The sequence below is a fragment of the Anopheles bellator genome, chromosome 1, assembly GCF_943735745.2.
Source record: "Anopheles bellator chromosome 1, idAnoBellAS_SP24_06.2, whole genome shotgun sequence".
In the NCBI taxonomy this organism is placed as follows: domain Eukaryota; kingdom Metazoa; phylum Arthropoda; class Insecta; order Diptera; family Culicidae; genus Anopheles; species Anopheles bellator.
Genome location: NC_071285.1, coordinates 22,677,614 through 22,698,199, shown reverse-complemented (window position 1 = coordinate 22,698,199; position 20,586 = coordinate 22,677,614). Strand labels below are relative to the sequence as shown.

At 45.9% G+C, this 20,586-nt stretch overlaps 4 protein-coding genes across 8 annotated transcripts; 2 read left to right on the top strand and 2 right to left on the bottom strand.

Moving 5' to 3' along the window:
- Nucleotides 1-268: 268 nt before the first annotated feature.
- LOC131206560 (phospholipase A1-like) lies at nt 269-2,468 on the bottom strand. The gene is made up of 2 exons (XM_058199155.1): nt 2,326-2,468; nt 269-2,258 (listed from the first exon to the last, which is right to left on the bottom strand). The coding sequence occupies exons 1-2, from the start codon at nt 2,372-2,374 to the stop codon at nt 1,198-1,200; spliced, it is 1,110 nt and encodes a 369-aa protein (XP_058055138.1). The 5' UTR covers nt 2,375-2,468; the 3' UTR covers nt 269-1,197.
- A 400-nt stretch (nt 2,469-2,868) lies between these two features.
- LOC131206536 (ornithine aminotransferase, mitochondrial) lies at nt 2,869-7,294 on the bottom strand. 4 transcript variants are annotated; one of them, XM_058199121.1, is made up of 3 exons: nt 6,916-7,294; nt 4,432-4,720; nt 2,869-4,345 (listed from the first exon to the last, which is right to left on the bottom strand). In XM_058199121.1, the coding sequence occupies exons 1-3, from the start codon at nt 7,073-7,075 to the stop codon at nt 3,361-3,363; spliced, it is 1,434 nt and encodes a 477-aa protein (XP_058055104.1). In that variant the 5' UTR covers nt 7,076-7,294; the 3' UTR covers nt 2,869-3,360. The 4 variants fall into 4 exon arrangements, with proteins under 4 accessions (XP_058055104.1, XP_058055118.1, XP_058055126.1 ...); XM_058199135.1 differs by lacking the exon at nt 6,916-7,294 and adding an exon at nt 5,133-5,398 and having other exon boundaries at nt 2,870-4,345; XM_058199143.1 differs by lacking the exon at nt 6,916-7,294 and adding an exon at nt 4,919-5,063 and having other exon boundaries at nt 2,870-4,345.
- On the top strand, nt 4,321-20,584 carry LOC131206569 (V-type proton ATPase 16 kDa proteolipid subunit c). Of its 2 annotated transcripts, XM_058199177.1 has the most exons (4): nt 4,321-4,329; nt 13,606-13,666; nt 16,608-16,797; nt 17,144-20,584. In XM_058199177.1, the coding sequence occupies exons 2-4, from the start codon at nt 13,636-13,638 to the stop codon at nt 17,346-17,348; spliced, it is 426 nt and encodes a 141-aa protein (XP_058055160.1). In that variant the 5' UTR covers nt 4,321-4,329; nt 13,606-13,635; the 3' UTR covers nt 17,349-20,584. The 2 variants fall into 2 exon arrangements, with proteins under 2 accessions (XP_058055160.1, XP_058055151.1); XM_058199168.1 differs by lacking the exon at nt 4,321-4,329 and having other exon boundaries at nt 13,386-13,666.
- LOC131206527 (heat shock protein 75 kDa, mitochondrial) lies at nt 8,873-11,736 on the top strand. The gene is made up of 3 exons (XM_058199109.1): nt 8,873-9,043; nt 9,157-10,990; nt 11,073-11,736. Exons 1-3 carry the CDS (start codon nt 8,920-8,922, stop codon nt 11,245-11,247), a joined length of 2,133 nt encoding a protein of 710 aa, XP_058055092.1. The 5' UTR covers nt 8,873-8,919; the 3' UTR covers nt 11,248-11,736.
- Nucleotides 20,585-20,586: the final 2 nt, after the last annotated feature.

Genomic DNA, 20,586 nt, shown 5'->3' with positions numbered 1-20,586 from the left:
AAAAATACGCTAAGCGTGAAAAGTCTGATATGATGAAACGAAGTGCGAGCGGTCGATAGTGCTACCACTACTTCAGAGTAGTAATAATATTGATAAAAATAATACTAATGATAAGAACCATCAAACCAGCAAAACTGAGACAAAAAAGAAGAAAAAAACAAAAATTGTGCATATTTTTGGTGTAATTGATATTATGTGAATAATATTATATATACATATACATACATACATTATGCAAAATTTGAAAATAATGTGAAGAAGTTGTTATATATCATGCAGCATACAAAAATACAAAAAAAGAATGAAGTATTCGACGGTTGTGTCCAGTGTTTGTTCATTATGCGGTGTGTATTGATGACAAATTTACCCTTTGAGAACTTTACAAATGAGACCTTTTTGGCCCCCCATGGATAGAGCAGTCGGCAACGCTCGTCGTTGTACCGCAGTTGGCCATACATTTCGATCACAGTGATCGCAGACAGTTAACAAAAAGTATGTAATGCTAATTAGCAATGTATTTTCGTAGTCAACGATGACTGATTTTTATTTGCTTATACTGCCTGGACTCTTGCTTACGCGGAAAGATTGTAACATCCAACGGTCTTTTGCTTTATTTACTCCGGGAGAATCCCACGGGAATCTCCATCCAGATTAAGAGCGCGCTATTATTATTATTATTATTTCTATTTCTATCAATTAAATACAGATGCATAATTTGTTTATTGAAAAAGTCAATCATTCTTTATGTGACGGTCCTCAACAACACCAAGCTACGTCTTGCGTCAGCCAGAAACGAACGAAATATATTACCTCACGAGGGTGGGTATTTCTATGGCCTTTTCCTATGCAATTGAATCATGTGGCTCGGATTACGCAGAACCGCAATTCCGCGAGAGGAACACTACAGTACACCACTTAACTAAGCCGAACGATCAATATCATCCCCGAGTTGTGGGCGAGTACCTGAGAAACCAATCTTTGTGGTTTTTGTGTTACGTTACGCTACAACGTGCCCACCAATGGACACTACACCTCAAGTTCAGTACAGTAGCTATACGTTGAAAAGCGCTGAAGTTGCTAATTGAAAATTAATTAATTCCCAAAGTTGGAATTTTTTAAATTATTTTTAACTATTAACTACCCCATTTAGAAGAACTCTGTACAATTACCTACTGTCCAACGATGTCAAGATCATATTTAAGGTGTAGACCCCGCTGAGTTATCACGGAGAAATGGTTCTTTGGCGGAAGTCGTTATGTAGTAGACACCGGCCGGTTTTGAAGCTCTCCAGACCAAGCCTCCGAAGGAGGCACTACTAGCCCTGGTGCAAGATGGACCAAGATTGTCCAGATCGTTGCAGCGGTTGGCGTAGTTGTTGCGCGTGCTGAGCGACTCTTTGAAAAAATCCACCGCTCGCTGGTGGCTGCAAGTAAAACTGATACCACAGCCGGGTTGTGCGACTCCTCCGTTGGGATAGTAGTCGGCTTGACCAATGTTGCGGAAGAACCCCAATGCCTTTCCATTTGTGTGGATAATCTCGACGTACTGTGCGTCTTCCGCAGACAGTCTATGGTTTGGCTTCTTCAAGCGAAACAGCGGTGAGGCTGGATCAAGACCAACGATGTAGCCGATCTTTCCGGCCGTAACCTTCTTTCCTGCTATACCGGCAATGTGTGCCCCAAGGCTGTGGCCTATGATGCCGATCCAATCAACATCCGCATCCAGTCCCAACACCAGGTTGTCGATCAGCTTGGCTACCACCGCGGCCACCTTCGGCACCCGATAGCGAGCGATCGGGTAGATTAACGTGCTGGCACCCTCCTCCCAATCCACCGCTATTACGTTGTTGTGCTCCTGCTCCAACAGTGCCTTGGCCAGTGGATCAATCACCACCGACTCCGAGCTTCCCAGCCAGCCGTGCACGAGAATGGTTGTTGGTAGGTGCTTCATGAATCCGGCCAGCTCTATAGAGCCGAGCTGGTCGAAGTGGAACTGAGTGCGTGTACCATTTTTACTGTACAGATAACACTTCACGTATTTGGCTGCATCGTAGTGGGTGGCATTGTTCCTACACTCTTGCACACCTATTCGGGTCATAGGCTGAAAATTACCCTCCTGGTCCGGGATCTGCACAGTCGGCTGTGGCTCGCCATGCTCCGATCGCAGCACAATCGGTGGAGGAATTAACGAGTCACCTTGGTTGTCCTCGTCGTAATCCATGTCGTCAAGATCATCATCCGCTGACTGTATGGTAAAAGCTGCTGACAAAAGATATTTGAAATGCACCGTTTCCGCAGTTTTACCATGAAACTTTGCCACACTCACCTCCTACAGTCACAACCGTTAAAAAGAATAACAACGCAACAGTGTTCATTTTCTTTCTATTTCTGATCTGATTGGCACAGTTGAAGCGAAAATACAACGGAGGACCGTTTGGGGCCTACTGCTACATTCGATGTGAACGGTGGTTCACTGTAGACTGATTACAGCACGCGGGCTGGGCCATCCCGCGTCAGGCTTGTGAAGCATCACCCTAGATTGATTGCTTGATTACCGGCTGGGGAAGTTGAGAATGTGCTGCCATTTTGAACTCCGTTAAGGATGGGCTCTGAGAGTGCATCCTACACGCTAAACATCATTGAATCAAATAGTTCGATGATTATCGGAATCCTTGTTCTCGGATATCCTTATGCCAGCTGCGTGACAACGACGAGCGTTATTAATTTTTTGGTTACGACAATACGCATAATCTGTAATCGCCCTAATTTTGATAGGAGGAAATGCTTAACGGCTTTTGCTTCAAATGAGTTCAAATCGGATTTGTTTTAAATTTCAATCCAAATTCGCAAACCAGATTGCATAACCTATAGGAGTTTTATTTACAAAGTTTTTTTTTACAAGGATCAAACAATTTTTAAAGTTTAAAGTAAGGAGTAAGTGGTGAAAAATTTGGAAAATCGGTGAATAACTCGGAACAGTGGTGTATTACTTGATACATCACCGATTTTGTGTAAACTAGCTTTATTTATTTTATTTGATTCATTTGAATTATTAAAGTTCCTCTTTATTTCATTTTACTCGGAGATTCTTCAGGTACTTCGGCTCTTTTCATACTACAATGTTTTCTTTGCTTTTGATCAGATCAGTCTAGCCTTTCGCGGGCGTTGTTCAAGCTTAATTCAGTAGTACATACTTCTTCCTTTTTCCCTAGAAGAGAATTTCAATTCGCTCATGCAAAATTGCTCATGCAATTAGTACAAAAATCAATTCTGTTTTCTGCCAAACGATTTTCTTAAAACTAATCCAACATCGTTCCGGAGGCTTGTGTTCCATCAGCCGCATGTTTCATCGCCGTCATCCTTACTTCTTCACAAACGACATAATGGTACTTTTGATGATGTTCAAACAGTCGCGTAGCTGCTCCTCGTCAATGGTCAGGGGTGGTGCGAAACGAATAATGTCACCGTGCGTCGGTTTGGCGATCAAACCATTTTCCTTCAGTCTGACGCACACCTCCCAGGCATCAAAGTTCGGATTTATGACGATGGCGTTCAGCAGTCCCTTGCCGCGCACGATCGAAACTACATCGGTAGGTAGCTCGCTCAAGGAGCTGCGCAACAACTGGCCCATACGTTCCGCGTTTTCGGCCAATTTCTCGTCGATCAGCACCTGCAGAGCAGCGATCGCCACGGTGCAACCGAGCGGATTGCCGCCGTACGTCGAACCATGTTCACCGGGCTGAATGCACAGCATCACCGGGTCGTCGGCCAGTACGGCAGACACCGGGTAAACTCCGCCGGAAAGCGCTTTGCCAAGAATCAGTATGTCCGGGCGTACGTTCTCGTGGTCAACGGCCAACAAGCGACCGGTTCGGGCGAGACCCGTCTGTACTTCGTCGGCGATGAAGAGCACGTTGTACTTGTTGCAGAGGTTGCGCACCGCCGTCAGGTATCCATCGTCCGGTACCAACACCCCGGCCTCGCCCTGAATTGGCTCCACCATGAACGCACAGACATTGGGGTCCTGCAGTGCCTTTTCCAGCGCCATCGTATCGTTGTACGGTACCAGCTCAAAGCCGGGCATGAACGGTCCAAAGCCAGCGTAGCTTGTCGGATCGGACGAAGAAGAAACGGCCGCTAGAGTGCGGCCCCAGAAGTTGCCCTCGGCAAACACGATCTTCGCTTTGTTGTCGGGAATTTTCTTAACCTTGTAGCCCCACTTGCGTGCCAACTTGCAAGCCGTTTCCCCTCCTTCTACACCCGTGTTCATCGGTAGCACTTTGTCGTAGCCGAACAACCCGGTCACAAACTCTTCGTACTCGCCGAGTACGTTCGAGTAGAACGCTCTGTAAAGAATATAGAACGAAATTGAAGGATATTGGTTATCGTCGTTTCTTCACGGTTGGGACCGCTGGAGCCGGAGGCTGCATACCTGGAGGTGAGCGTCAGCACCTGCGCCTGGTCGGCCAAGGCTTTAACAATTTTCGGATGGCAGTGGCCCTGGTTAACAGCCGAATAGGCGCTTAGAAAATCGTAGTATCGCTTGCCTTCGACGTCCCACACGTAGACTCCTTCGCCGCGGGCCAGAGCGACCGGCAGCGGATGGTAGTTGTGTGCTCCAAACTTATCCTCACGATCGAAGACGGCCTGCGATTTGGGCAACGGCTTAACCTGCGGTGCCGCATGTCCGAAACCATTCTGCTGGACGGCACTCATTTTAACTGAAAAAGCGACAGTATACATAATTACATGATACGTTGATAAGAGTAATAATTTAATTTTTAACGATAAATCTGTAAAACTATACTAATCCTACTACGAAGTTCAAACTATGTTGAACTAACTATTGGAATTAAGCAATCATACGGCGCCAAGGCTATGCATTAAGGCTAACGTGCTTTAACTTATCAACACTTTACATTTTCACAACATCAGCTTTTAATCATCGCCAAGTTCACATACGAAAACCGTACTGCGATGGCGAAGAGATAATAGCCACATTGTATTGTAAGCGTACATCTTTTACTAGTGAATAATCGAAGGGACATCTACATATTAATCGACCACTTTCATCCATTTTTTTAAGCACAAAAATCAGTCGTTCGAAACGATTAGGATCAGAGACAAGCTTACGCTTTTCAATTTATGTGATAATTTGATGTTAATTTGATGATGATAAATGACGATGAATGAATAAAATAAAATCCTACACCAGCCACAATAGAATGAGGCAAACCACGACACGCAAGTGACACAAGAGAAAATTTTGCACACTTCTTCACGCAAAGTACACAAGATCAATACTGATAGTCGGCGGCAAGAGGTGCTGCCGGTTAGCGCGATCTATATCAAGGGCAAATCAGTTAACGGATGCTACGCGCTGTGCATGTTCTTCTATCGGACCGTACTTTTCTGCGACTCGATCAATGCTTGCAGTGGTTCTTATGCGCCGATGCTTATCAACAACAGCGGCACAAATAAAACAATAATACTATAATCTAAGGCCGACCGAAGCCTTGGTAAAGTTATAGTTTGGCTTTGCCGGAGGTGTCATTTGTGAAGGAAAGGATCATGACAGCGATTGTGCGCATGGCTGTACACGTTGATTGCGTGGTCGCAAATTATTAAAAAAAAAGAGTATAAAATTATAAATAGCCCATAACCAGATGCCAACAGCGACCGGCACCATTCCGCGGCGCGAACATGTTGCTAGTTGATAAGGAACTAGGAATTTTTCCATTCGAAAGCTACATTTTTCGTATAGTAACATAAATGTGCGTAACCCACCATGTCATTGTTGGTTGCGTATTTCCAGGGCAGGACTGTCGAGATAGTTACTTATATTTTAACAACTTTCTTACTAGCCGCGGAGATAAGACACAGCCCGAACGTCAAAGCTGGTCAATAAAGGGCGATTGTCGATGCCGCACGTCTGAGCCAGTTTCGGTACCGCCGGAGTCAAAGGTAATTGTGTGATGTCCGAGTGGAAAAGTTTCATGTGTGCCTAAAGATTATGCTGGTCTTTCTCCGCCGCAGTTGGACAACACGTGCTCACGTCAATGGCCTGAACACACAATTTTGATTCCAGAGCGTCCCAGAAACACGTTCTCGTGCGTAACGGACGGAAACATCAACTCATACAGGCATATCAGGGAACTTTTTCGTTATTTTTTTCAAACCTTTGATAAGAGTACGAACTGCGAATTCGCAGGGGAGCTTCCCATAAATAAATCAATGATAATGCTACAACCTTGTCAGATAGGACCAAGGATGTTTGCGGGCGGTAGCAAAAAGGGGTATAATTGCTTTCTCCGGTCCTAATCGAAAAAAAAACAGATCTGTTTACGAAGTGAATTCTATTTCCACCGGTGCTCACAACAGATCCACTAGCTGCCGTAACGCCTGATGTGTTATTTTTGAAATGGCCTTTGAACTTTTAGGAATACCGTAATTATGCTAATACGTAAATGAAATACAATTTTTGTGCGTGCACTTCTAGTTCATTTAAAACATTTCAAATGTGGCAGTAATTGTTTGCTCACGATCTTATGCCAAGCACCGTTTGAATGCATAAACGAGCCGCTTCAGAACATATCAACAGCTCTTGAAATACTTAGTCAAAAATTTCCCCCTCACGATCGCAGCATATATTGCAAATTCTATGATTTTTTTGTGCTTTATTCATTTAAAGTAGATGCCGATTAACGTTGCACTAATAGCGACTAAACTGTAAATCTTAAAAGAAGACATTAAAACCGGTATTATTTGTCAGGTTTGGGTTATTTCCATTCGTACTGCAAATCGTTGTGTGTGTTTTCGCGTAGCAGTATGCGCCCCCGCATAACCTAAGCGGGAGTCCAACCGGTTCCTCGAAACAAAAATATGCCAAAAAAGAGAAAACCAAATCCGCACTCACCGAATGCATCGCGCTGACGAGCCAAGAGTCCACCGTTCACCGGCGACGGTCGGCTCTGATGGAATCTGGCGATCCTCTGAAGCGGGACCGCATTTTGCGTTCTCAGCTGCTCGAAGCTGTTGGTCAATATTAGTTCCGTTCTACGCACTTGTCGCAGCATGATTGTACAGTTTACAGTGCAGCACTTGAAAGCTGGACGGTCGAATGTCTAGAGGCGCAGTAGCGGGCCTCGGTAAACACTTAGTCAGTTGTGGAAAGATACTCCTGCCAACCCTTAGAACCCAAATCGGTTAAACACTCTTCACAACCGCACGGTCACGCTCCCGAATTCGTACTGATCACCGGACACTGGAAGCGGCACTGTTTCATATGAACTGGTGCGGGTCTCCCGAAATTCGCAGACATATATACTATCAGGCCAGGCAGGACGTCACCGGCGGGCCAGAAACTGTCGTCGCAAACAAAACGCTATCGCCGCACCGTGTCCTTATCGGGGACAGCTTTTCGGGAGAAGAAAGTAAGGGGCTCTTCCTCCCTAGTCGTTCGATGATTGGTAGTCGGTTCAGTGGTATCTTTATAGCGCCATCAATTCGATCCAGGACAAAGAATGACGTTTTTTGGAAGATTCCTATTGCTAAGCCGTTCGCGCCTAGTTGCATCTGGTCGCGTGTTTTCGTGATAGCGAATCAGCAGCACCCCAAAATGAACCACGCGACGAGCTGCAGCATGGTGACAACAAAATATTGCTCTACTAAGATAACGTATCATTTGGCCAAGCAATTCATTTCGCATGTTGCCACCTAACCTAGCTGTACGGACAGTGCAAGCAATTTTGTGCCATTAATGATTTTCTTCGATAACGAGTGTGACGGTATGTTATCTGCTGTAAAAGATGAAGAAATAAAATGTACATTGTTAACGAGCGCTAACAATGGTGTTGGGTGTTCATAAAATATCATAATGATTACCATAAAGAGCTTAACACTGTATTGAATATTTTCTGGGAACCAGCCTTCGAACTGTGCAAAGTAGAAAACACCCTCAGAAGAGAGTCACGTTCTATTTTGTTCTAACATCTTGAAAATTCGTTGCCTTTTTAAAAATAGCTTCATAATACCTCTCTTGTAGAAGTCTTGGTCGTTATTGACGAAAAACTCTGGCAATCTTTTTTAGAATCCTTTCTTGAATTCAATGTTTCATCATTTAGGAAAATTTGTAATTCTTGGAAAAGGTGTCATTCCGGTGGTATAAGGTTCAGACTTACAGTAGATGCATTAAAACTTCCCAACCAAGCTTCCGGACTTTCTGGCGAGTCACTAAGATCGTGCGAAACATTTCGTTGTCCTGATGGAACACAAAATAGGGTGGCGCACAAACATCGAACTTCTTTCTAAATCCAGCAATGCGCAAAGGGCTTAAAACTGTTCGATAAAGTTAATCTTTAGCTCCTGGTCGATGCTCTGATTACTAAAATGCTGATCAACTTTGATTATTTCTGTGATTTTATCGACATTTTCGGCGGCAACTTTCCGCTATGTTATTTTCTCTGCTGAATTTTAAATATTTAAAAGGAAAGTGGTAAATAGATGCGTCTCTTTTGCTCGATATCGTCTTCTCGTTCTTGCTCATACGAACTCCTGTTGTGTTGAGGGGAAAAATCAGAAACACTATGAAACACATTACAGATTTCATCGCGTGGATGACAAGATGAGACTGAGTAAAGCGTGTAGAAATGGACACGCATCGGAGGACATTTTCGTTAAAGGCGAAGAATATTAAGCAATAAATAGAGCTTTTGCGGACCCTTTTTCCATGCGTTGACCAGATAGATTATCGGTGACTGCTACAAAATAATTGCTACTCGAACTACAACCCTGTGTCGCCTGATATGAAAATGTCAAAACAATCTTGCCTCCCGGCGGTCTTTGGTCTTTCCTCAGTTCAAATCTAAGCCGCGTGTTCTGCCGCGGAACACCGATTGTTTATCGCCGAATCGGATACACAATGAGCGCTACAGTTGGTCTATTGCGACTACAGAGGCTAGTGCGTGGTTCGTATACGCTAGCGAGATGTTTACAGCCTGCAAACGGTAGTCATCTGTTGCCACTGTCGCCCAGTTTGTTGCGTGGTAAGGATTTTAAAGGCACCCTTATGATTTCCATTCATCGTCCGTACACGTTCCTTCCGGTGGGATTACGCAATCTGCCTCCCCTTGCTTGAACACTCATTTCCCGATTTCAGTTCCAAGCCCACTCAATGGACGACTGCTCACCACAAAAGTGGCCGAAGATGCATCATCGGGGCCTTCCGGTTACCATTCGATCATAAGAGATCAGGAAAAGGCGATTGGCGATACCGATCGGCACGAGTTTCAGGCCGAGACAAGGATGCTGCTTGACATCGTAGCCCGCTCGCTGTACTCCGATAAGGAGGTGTTTGTCCGTGAACTCGTTTCCAACGCGAGCGATGCGCTGGAAAAATTCCGTTTTCTCTCCCAAACGTCGGCGAGTGCGGATGAGTTCGTTGAGGCGGATCGGGCACTCGAGATTCACATCGGTACCAACAAGCAAGAACGGCAGCTTACGATCCAGGACACGGGAATCGGTATGACGCGTGACGAACTGATTGCCCACCTAGGAACAATTGCGCGGTCCGGTTCGAAGCACTTTATCGAACAACTGAAGGAGAGTGGCCAGGGCTCGCAGGAAAATGTACAGAACATTATTGGCCAGTTCGGGGTCGGGTTCTATTCCGCGTTCATGGTGGCCGATCGGGTGGATGTTTACACACGCTCGGCAAAGGCTGGAGCCGGACCGGGGCTCAAGTGGTCCTCGGACGGCTCGGGCACGTTCGAGGTGCAGGAAGCGGAGAATGTGGCCATCGGGACAAAGATCGTTATTCACCTCAAGGCGGACTGCCGAGAGTTTGCGGACGAGGATCGGATCCGTGAGGTGATCCGTAAGTACAGTAATTTCGTCGGAAGCCCCATCTACTTAAACGGCAAGCAAGCGAACCAGATTCAACCGATCTGGCTCATGGAACCGAAGCAGGTAACTCCCGAGCAGCACAACGAATTCTATCGCTTCGTAGGCAACACTTTTGACACGCCACGCTTCGTGCTGCACTACAAAACGGACGTGCCGCTGAGCATCCGGGCACTGCTGTACTTTCCTGAGGGTAAACCGGGACTGTTTGAGATGTCCCGAGATGCCGACGTCGGTGTGGCCCTCTACACGCGCAAGGTGCTGATACAGTCTAAGACGGAAAATCTGCTCCCGAAGTGGTTGCGCTTTGTGAAAGGCGTGGTCGACTCGGAGGACATACCGTTGAACTTGAGCCGCGAGCTGCTACAAAACAGTGCCCTAATTCGGAAGCTGCGGACCGCCCTCACGAACCGAGTATTGCGCTTCCTACACGATCGGTCGGTGAAAGAAGCGGAAAGCTACACCAAATTCTACAAGGACTACGGGCTGTTCCTGAAAGAAGGTATTGTTACGAGCCAGGAGCAGCAAGAGAAGGAGGAGATCGCCAAACTGTTGCGCTTCGAGACGAGCAAGGAACCGGACAACAGTGTATCGCTGCCCGAGTACTGCCAACGGCAGGCCGAAGGTCAGAAGGACATCTACTACCTGGCAGCCCCGAACCGGACACTAGCAGAAGCGTCACCGTACTACGAATCGTTGAAGAAGCGTGGGCTCGAGGTGCTATTTTGCTACGAGGCGTACGATGAGCTCGTGCTAATGCAGCTCGGCATGTATCTGGGCAAGAACTTGGTGTCGGTGGAAAAGGAAATGCGTCGCTCGGACGGCGCCAGTGCGCAGCAGGACGAGCAGGCTGCAGCGATAGAAGGTTCACTATTAAAAGCACAGATCGACGAGCTGTTGCCTTGGTTGAAGCAACGGCTGGCAGGGAAAGTATCCACGGTCAAGACGACCACCAAGCTCGACAGCCACCCATGCGTGGTAACGGTGGAGGAGATGGCGGCGGCGCGACACTTTATTAAAACACAAAGTCACAACATCAGCGAAGAAAATCGGTACGCGTTACTGCAGCCGCAGTTCGAAATAAATGCCAAGTGAGTAGATTTGTTGGTGCCGAAACGGCAAAGTGCGTTTTGTTGAGAACCCCTTTTCAACCGAACTCTTTTTCCCGATCAGACATCCCATCATCAGGAAGCTCCACAAACTTACATCCAGCGATCCGGAGCTAGCGGAACTGCTGGCGAAGCAACTGTTCTCGAATGCGATGGTGGGCGCTGGCCTAGTTGACGATCCGCGCATGCTGCTTACCAGTATGAATGATTTATTGGAGAAGGTACTCGACAAACACTAGTTGACATTCTTTGCTAGCTGTAAATGGTTGAAGCGAATACGATTGTACTGTGTGTCCATACAATAAAAATCGTATAAGTAATAGTAGATTGGCTTACATTGGCCTTGTGCATTTGGTCGATAAAGGTGATAAGATGGAGAAATAATGAAATGAAAGAAGCTTGAGTAAATTTTGTCAAATTTCCTAAGAACGATTGTTGCTCAAAATCTAGCCAAAAATGGAAATGTCGAATAAAAGAAAATTATTCACTTCAACGGTTTTAGTCCATATATGTTTGGAAAATTCTATAATTTTTTTAAAGCCTTGAAACCCAAAAGCACCGAATGATTAACATTGTGCTACCTGTTGCAAGTCGTAAATGGGCGAACTAGCGTAAGCGTATCTATTTGTTATCTCAGGTTTGTCCTCCTGGGTGTTAAAAATAATCTGGGCTTTTCTATTAAATAATCATTAGCGACAGAGGCAACCCACATGTCCCACACCGCACCGCATGCCCAAAATCTGCGTGATAATTAAAACGGAATGCCCCAGAAAATAGTATTATGAATACACTTTGAATACTTTTTGTAATTGAATAAAAAACATGCATTTTAGTACCAAACCAAAGAAACATGAGATCCAAGGACGGCTTCTGTACCTAATCGTTCTGTAAAGACGTTGATACAGGTCATATGATGTGAACTCATTGTTGGTACGTAACCGGCAGTCGGGTTTTGATGTCACATGCACAGCGGAGCGAACAGCGTAGATCGTAGATTCCCGCTTGATACGAAGACTACGAAACCAGAAACAGTATCAATATTTTTTATATTTTATTTCTATCGCTCAGTGATTCCTTAAAAGAAGCAGAAAAGGGCAGGGACACATGCCGCACATAAGTTTGGCGCCATGTCCAACTCCACGAGGTTAGCGGTGGGGGAATGCAGCTGATAACTTGCTAACAAGACAACGTGAGGCCTTAATCAAATATTGCAGCTCGTTGATATGTGTCTTGTGATGCCTCGAATGCCTTAGATCTAAAATATTGTTACGCATTCAGATTAGGTCGAGAATAGTTTTTATTTTCGTGCTAGCTTTCATGTCAAAACTATTTACAGCACAGATTTCAAACATATCATATTCTTGCTTATTCCCTAAAGCTATAATTTGTTTCAGCGAATGCTAATAACGTTGTCGGTTCATTCCATGCAGGGAATAATTTCAAACATTTGAATCCATACTATTTGGTGAAAACTCTTCTGCTCTGTAAAATGTAAAATGTATTTGGCACGGAATTGGGCTTACAAAGCTGGTCTCGTGCGCATTCTTCTCGGAAGTAAAATTTGCCTCGCCGTACACTTTCGTCCAAGTTGCGAAAGCGGAGCAGCAGAATCGGTTCCTTCCATCGGTCCATATTCACCATTTGGCGCTGTCTTGATTGGGATTGCCGTACTGAAAGTTTGCTTGCACGTTTCGCACGATGCGCACGCACACAGCGTTGCCGCGGCAACCGCACACACCTTCGGCCCTTTTAATCACGATCATGTGACTTACTTATCACGGCTGCAATTAAAAAGCTCGTTATCACGCATACTCTACGGTAGGTTTATTGTGCCGAGGGTGTAGGCAATCGCATGTACGATCTGCCGGAAAATGTTCAACGAATTACGAGACGCAATTTCGCACTCTTTCTGCGGCATTCTTGAACGTATGAGCATCCTAATCTCTGAATTGCCTTCGATGCTGGGGCATTGTCTACGCCTGTTTTCTACCTCTAGTTCGGCGATCCAATTGGAGTCTAGCCAGATCATATGACCCTTACTGGAAGCAGTAGCATTTCCTTCTGGCACGTGTCGACCCACACAGGTGCCGTGCTGTTTCGCGAGCTAGGGGCAAAAAAGGCTTACACTAACTGTGTGGCGTGTAAATGCTCCATTTAGCCAACGGGAGACTACCGATTTGGGGAAAAACAGACCAAAGCCCGTTCGCCCTTTGGCACCTTTTCGATCCCGCTTGAAAGTAGCCGCGAATCTCCGGCACGGTGTCAAAACGGAGTGTGAGCGAGTGTGAGTGCCATCGCGGAAACTCACCACTGAGCAAAAGTCACGAGTGTTCCGTGTACACGGTCGCAGTTGGCCATATTTGTCGGAGCACCGGACCAGTCGATTCATCAGTTTTGTACGGAGCGTGTGTCGAGTCAGTCGTCTCTAGCCGTGCGTGTTCCGAGAACTGTCTCTCTCCTTGTGTACCACCATCACCAGCAGCAGCAGTGCAAAGTGACCCGCAGCTCCACCCGTCTGCAAAGGAACCGCGTTCAGAACTAGATCAACGAAAGCTACCACCACACATTCTAAAATGGCACCACCATTGCCGGAAGAGAATCCCGTCTACTCGCCCTTCTTCGGAGTCATGGGCGCAGCGGCTGCTATCGTGTTCAGCGGTAAGAGGAAACTGCTGGGACCCCTCGCCACCACGCCCTCTGATGAGATCGATTCCCCGGTGCCCTACCGAGTCCGCAGTTTTTGTTCCGATAGCTCGAAATCCGCCCAATTCCGCCGTATTCCGCCGCTGGCTGCGTAACCGCCCTCCTTTCGTCTGTCTTTTCCGCTCTTGCCGTGGAACGGGTTGTGGCAGACCGCGGTGTATGAATATCTCGTCATGTGAGCGCAATGTGTCTTCGCCCATGTGTGTGTGTGCGTATACTGTGTCGTGCTTATGTGTGTGTTTGTGCGCGCAAGTGCCCTCGTGACCACTTTTCGATTTTTGCGCGAACCATTCCGTGTGCTCTCTTGTGCGGGCTTTCCTTCTCGGAACCATGGCGATCCTTTTTATTCCTGGCCTCGTTTTGTAGACGATGGTCTTTATCGGGATGCACGGGGCGCTAGGACCCCTTTCCTTGCAATTGACCAGTACCTTTCATGCGAAAATTGTGACGAAAATTCGATGTAGCGAAACTGTCCCATGCAAAGATGTGCTGCGTGAATTTGGGGTATGGCTATGTGTGGGTGATTCACAGGCAAGCGCAAAAGGACGGAGACGTGTGGTGTGGCGCACAGTTGGCAAGGAATGCATTTAACAAGTGCGTACAGAAATGTAACGACTTGGGAGAGGATGCCTCGAGCGAGAACGAGTGCCAAGCTTTCGCTGTGCATGGGAAGCACGAACGAGAAAGAGGGAGCTGGAATCCTTTTGGTCGAAGGTGCCGTGCTTTTGGGAGCGAAGGAGCTCGCTCGCTCTCGTACTATTGCTCCACTCGTTGCTTGATTATTATTGATTTTGGGGCCAAGGACTACTGCGCGTAATGGAAGGAGAACAGGAAAAGCTCACTCTCTTTCTCTCGCCACACAAACACCACCGTACATTATCCGTGCTGAACGCTCCCTCGCCAAAGGTTCCATCGATTTTTCTAAGATGACTGTCCGGAGACGGCGGAAGCTGCGGTGGCGGCAACACCATCTCTTGACGAGCCCCATCATGAAGGGGGTTCTTGTGGAAAAGTTGTCCAGAATGTAACAGGATACGGTTTTGATCAGTATCATGCAACGAACTGACCACATGATCCATGGCCTTAATCAGCAAAAGATGTTTGCACTTTGCCTGCCACCCGACATATGTTTCCTCACATACTCTGTGTTAAGGTTAATCATTAACGTTTTGCAGGCTGGTGGTGAGGCCGCGCCTGTTCCGATTCGCTTGGGCCCGCTTACGCGATGAATCGTCTGACAATTCGAAGAAAAACCGGACCCTGTTGTTGTCGAAGCCCCTATCATTTACTCCGTCAGAAGACTGTGTGTGGGATGAAGGATATCGATTTTTCTTCTGATGTGGCTTCTCGCTCTCCTGTCGCTGTTATGACCCGAAATATCCCATAACCGAGTTTGAGAGTGTTCCAATTTCAAAGATCGAACTCGCGTATATCCATGGAATAAGCAACGGGACGGAATGAGGATGAGAAATAAGAGAAAAGTTGCTGGAAACTATCCTCCCTTTTACCATGTTGATTGAAACGAAGGAATGGAATTGAAACGGAAGGACATTCGCTCTCTCACAGAATTGACCCCGAAAGCGGGGTTGCTGTGGTTGCGGTCCATTATGAACCCGTGTGACGTCACTCGGTTTCAATTGGCATTTAGGTGGCTCGTGGCTCTCGTCGGTATGTCGGTGGATGCCACAATGCGCGGGGTGTGCGATTTGCAAAGTGTGGAATAATTACAGGGCTCTCGAGTAAGGGTTTCCCGCTGGTTCCGCTAGAGAATTTTCCCGTTCATGTGTGCATGCACGCGAGTCACGATTGTTTGGCCATAGCCGCATAGTCAGTAGCCGTTCGGAGCTTTCGAATCAGGCTGACGAAATTGCGGAACAAACTTTCATATTTATTGTCATATCTTTTGCACAAACCGTAATCGAATTTTGTAGCAAGCAGAAAATCATATAATACTTCAATGGAAAGGCGTCAGGAAGTTCCAGCTGCTATCTGGCTGACGTACACGGTTCCTTGATATCTTGCGCGTAGTCGGGAACTGCGATTTCACATGTTCGTGGCCATTGTCTGCTCGCCAGTCATATGACCACTCGCACAGCGTGACTGATACGGTGACGATTCGAAGCCCGCCGCGTTGGATGGATGATCATGTGAACGCGTTTTTTCCTCCAGCACAACTACCACCACAACGTCACATGATGCCACTATCACGGACACATAATGTAGCTTGTCACGCACCTCACTAGCGTCCATAAGGGCGGGGAGGGTGTTGTTTGATGGCTCACCTGTTGGGGGCCGCAACCGACACGAGCAGGGTCTGTTTCCATGAGCGGCGATTTCTTCAGTGCGATCTTCACGTGATGGTATATCATTGGTGCAATATTAGCCTACTGGTGTGTGTGTCTGAGGGAAGGAGAGGGGAGGGAGTGTACCAAGCGTCATGTGACACGGTCTGACGGGGGGAGTATCGAGAGATATGATCATGGAATTTCCATTTTTTCACCTTAAACAATCCACGTGTGATCGTCAAGTACGTTTGACAGGAGATTACTAAAAAGCTGGCGATAGGCGATAATTTTCCCGAAAGATTGACTCCCTCGACTGTTCGCTTGGGGCGGAAGTTTGTTATCACATGTTGTGGTGGAACTTGATAGGAACTGTGGTAGCCGGTTGTTTCTGGCGACAGTGTCCCTGCGGGCGTTGCATTCCAGATTAGAGTCGCACTCGGTCGTTGTGAAAAATTTCGAGCGCAATTCACAAACAGTGGTTAGCACATCTCCCGTTTTCGGTTTCGTTCTAAGATGCAGCGGCACTCAACAAAAGATTCCAAACATTTCCTCTGCCAAGTCTTATCAAAGTGATTTTACTAATTACCCATTTCTTAACCTTCTTACTGTAGCCCTTGGTGCTGCTTATGGAACAGCTAAGTCCGGTACCGGTATCGCCGCCATGTCGGTGATGCGCCCCGAGCTGATCATGAAGTCGATCATTCCCGTTGTCATGGCGGGTATCATTGCCATCTACGGTCTGGTCGTTGCTGTGCTGATTGCTGGTTCCTTGGATGAGCCAACGAAATACTCGCTGTACAAGTAAGTATCGTTCCAGTGATTATCGACCTTTTTTCAAATGGAAAATTCATTGCTTTTGAAGCCTTATTAGGAGTAGACCCTATTTTATCTTTACGAGTGTTTGATTATTTTATCTTTACGAGTGTTCATCTTTACGAGTGTTTGATGCTTGGAAGGAAAAGAAAAAAGGAAGGAAAAAAGGAATTTATTAAAGAGAGAAATCGACTTGCCGAGGACGTTTAATGCCCGATAGTTCTGTGAAAGAGTTTCAATTTGACTTGGTGGAAAATTATATATTTAATTAAAATAAGTGGTAGTAAATATTGTAAAAGGCAACAAAGGCTAAAATAATATTTTCTCGTTGCAGGGGCTTCATTCATCTCGGCGCCGGTTTGTCCGTAGGTTTCTCTGGTTTGGCTGCCGGGTTTGCCATCGGTATCGTCGGTGATGCCGGTGTCCGTGGTACTGCCCAGCAACCCAGACTGTTCGTCGGTATGATTCTGATTCTCATTTTCGCCGAAGTCTTGGGTCTGTACGGTTTGATTGTCGCCATCTACCTGTACACGAAATAAGCTAGCAGCGGTCGGTGGAAGTCGACGAGAGAGGGTTACAGTCGGAGGATAAGGGTAGTGCTTTAAACATCTCCCCGCACTCTCTGACGTAGTAGTAGCGCCAAAAAAAAAAATGAGAACAAACAATCACGGTACCCGAATCAACAACACCAGTAATACTGTGGCGGGTTACAGCAGCAACAACAAGCAAACAATCGAAGAAGATGCAGAGTATGTAGCAAAGTCTAGAAGGAACCTATCATCGTCATTGCTGTTATCAGCATAGTGGAGCATGCCAAGGGCATGGGCAAACTTGCACGACGCTAGACATGCAGAACTTCCTACTATTATTTGGCGCGATCACCATCAAAACATCTGGAAGGCATCTGGCAAGAAACGGATAAGGTATGCATCGGAGTAGCTAGGGAGAAGAACGGGGGCTGCTGTACCAACAAGATACATACTTTACACGTCATCTTAGGATAAAGTAAAGCAGAATAACACCGAATCGAATGTGACACAAAAAAGATGTCTAGTGCGTGAGAGAGAAAGAGAGAGCACTCGACACAACTGTGCTCAAAAACTGCTTGACAATGAAATACATCCTGCAGCGGCTCCTTATTCTCTCACGCAAACAATGGCCAATAATACATAACACCTGGAGGAGCGCTCATTTGATCATATCGAGCAACCTGTCATCACTGAGATATGAAGCGTAAAGGGACAGATACCGATAGCGGTATGGTAACCAGTTATTGTCGTCGATCAAGGATCCTGTGTGCTTGATCAACCCCTTCACAGACTGTCCACTTTGGTGGGCGGCGATGTGAATTGCGGATACATGTACCCTTTTCGGAGCAGTCTGGCGTTGGTTGCACCACGCACGAACCATACTTGCAAAACTTCCGGAACTAAAGCAAAAGACTATTTGTATTTATGTAAAATAATGTGTATTTAATTGTAAACTTAATTTATGTACATGTAAATTTTTCCACACATTACACTCTCCTCCCCGCCATCAGCGGCACTCGCACATGCTCGCAGACACACACACCACAAGAATCTGAACTCGTTTCTAAAGGACCTACGATCTTCCATTGCTTCGACGAAAGCTTTAGTTTGGAGTACATTTTTTCCGTTTTCCGTTTCACCGGTTTGTGGAATCCAGCAATTGGTTTAGCGAACGATTCCACATTTAACGTGGAGAGGTGCCATTTATTTGTGGCGCAAATATCTATTTTCTTCGTCAACCGTCGTGCGGCTCACATTCTTGTGGGTGGCAAAGTTGGGCAATCTCCGTTTCATATTTTTTCTCAAAACAGCTTTCAAAAGAAAACAACAGCAAACGAAGACCAAGGGATTTGTTGAAGTATTCGTTAATTTGGTTTTGCGAAGAGGAATTGGGTGTGTGTGTGTTTGTGTTTGTGTCTGTGCGAAAGTGGCAAGTAGTAAGTGTGTTGTGTACTATTGAGCTAAAGTTGAACACTTTTTTGTCACTTCATTACCAGAAGCATAAAAACCGAAAACAGACCAATCCATGTTGCGAAAAAAGATCTTCGAACCGTCAAGAGGCAACTACGCGGAGGAGTAAGGTCAGCGAAAGAAGACTAAAGATCAAACCACCAACTAGCTTCCTACCTACTCCAGTGTCTAGCAGGAATGGAATCACGGAAAATAAGAGACTAATCTTGAAGAAGGGAAAACAACAGAAGAACTATCATATGCGTTCGTTACACATGTTCGTTACACAAAACCACACATAAGCAAATGTAATATTACCGATCATCATCATCACTGAGCGACGAAACGATTATTGCCTAAGTCTAATGGGAACAGAATATGTTAACTGAGAACGGGATTGACATCAACACGCGGTAGTAATCCACAGATAACATCTTTAAGATCTGGCGCAATTACATGCCGGTGGCCTTTGCTCTGGGGGACCGGTGGAGAGGTTTTTGCTGCATACCCAACAGCACATTCTGCAACAAAACCTATATAAGTTACAAAGCAGTTCAACAAACACATTGTTCACTGTATGGCGCAAAGGACGAAGATTGTCTACAGACGAGAAAGATAATAGGGCGAGAGAGAGAGAGAGAGAGAGTTTAACATCATCAACGTTATTGTTTTTATTTTTCACGGTATCTTCACGGAAAACAACAAGAGAGAGAAAGAGACACACACGCAAGTAAAATAAAAATGCACACGCATACCTTATACGTATGATAAAACAACAACGTCGTTATCATAACAGAGACGAGGAGGTCCTTAGATCCTTAATATCGTATGCTGTACATAGGCAGAGTTCATCAAGAAGAAGATCAAGAAAAGAGACACACACACACCGATACAAAACGATAAACAAATGCTCTTTAACATCTAATGTGCCTGCTGATGGTGAGGTGAGTTAACAGCAAATTAGGGTTCCGAACAAAGTGGCAAGAAGGCTTCCCTTTGAATGCGCGTGGTACGGTGTCCCCCTTTTCGCTTGTCTAGATGCTGAGACGAGTGAAACCGGATGTGGAAGCCATTTTCCCGCTTTGTCCGCCGGAGTGCTCCCTTTTTATCCCCACCGCACAGGTACATGTAGAGCAACGAACCACCAGCATAACTGGTGCAATAGGCGAAGGGATGGTGCTAACTCAACATCTTCTACAACTCCCTTTCTTCCTGCACTGAACGGAAGTGTACGGAAAATGGAAGATATATGGGTCAACGAAAATGCTGGAACATCAACAGCTTCTGGAGCACAGCCCATCCAGGGAGACCCCGACAGGAAACGGAAACTTATTAAAAATATGATTGGGTTGTGGGGGAGAGTGAAAGCGAGTGAGCGGCGAGGAGAACAGTGAGAGCAAACGAGGAAGCTTTAAAAGTTAGTACACGAAGATCCAGCTACTAGTAGCTTGCCGCAACAAATACCTACTACCTTACCGATACCATCTAATTACTTTTATTGATAAGTTAAAGAAAGGAACCACGATGTAATCGAAAGACAAAGTGAGAGAGCAAGCGACAGATGGAGAGACACACAAACAAGATCAACACGAAGAAAAAGATAACCCCTTGGAGCTCTAGTACTAACACGGGGCGTGCAAGCAAAATCCAATTGCATGAATCTACCGAAGCAAATGACAATTGCGGACACCATCATCTGTTAAAGAGGAGACACACGAAAGAGAGACGACGGGAGAAGATAATCAATGAAAAAGTGAAAAAATATGAAAATAAAAAAGAGAAAACAGAACAAGGAACC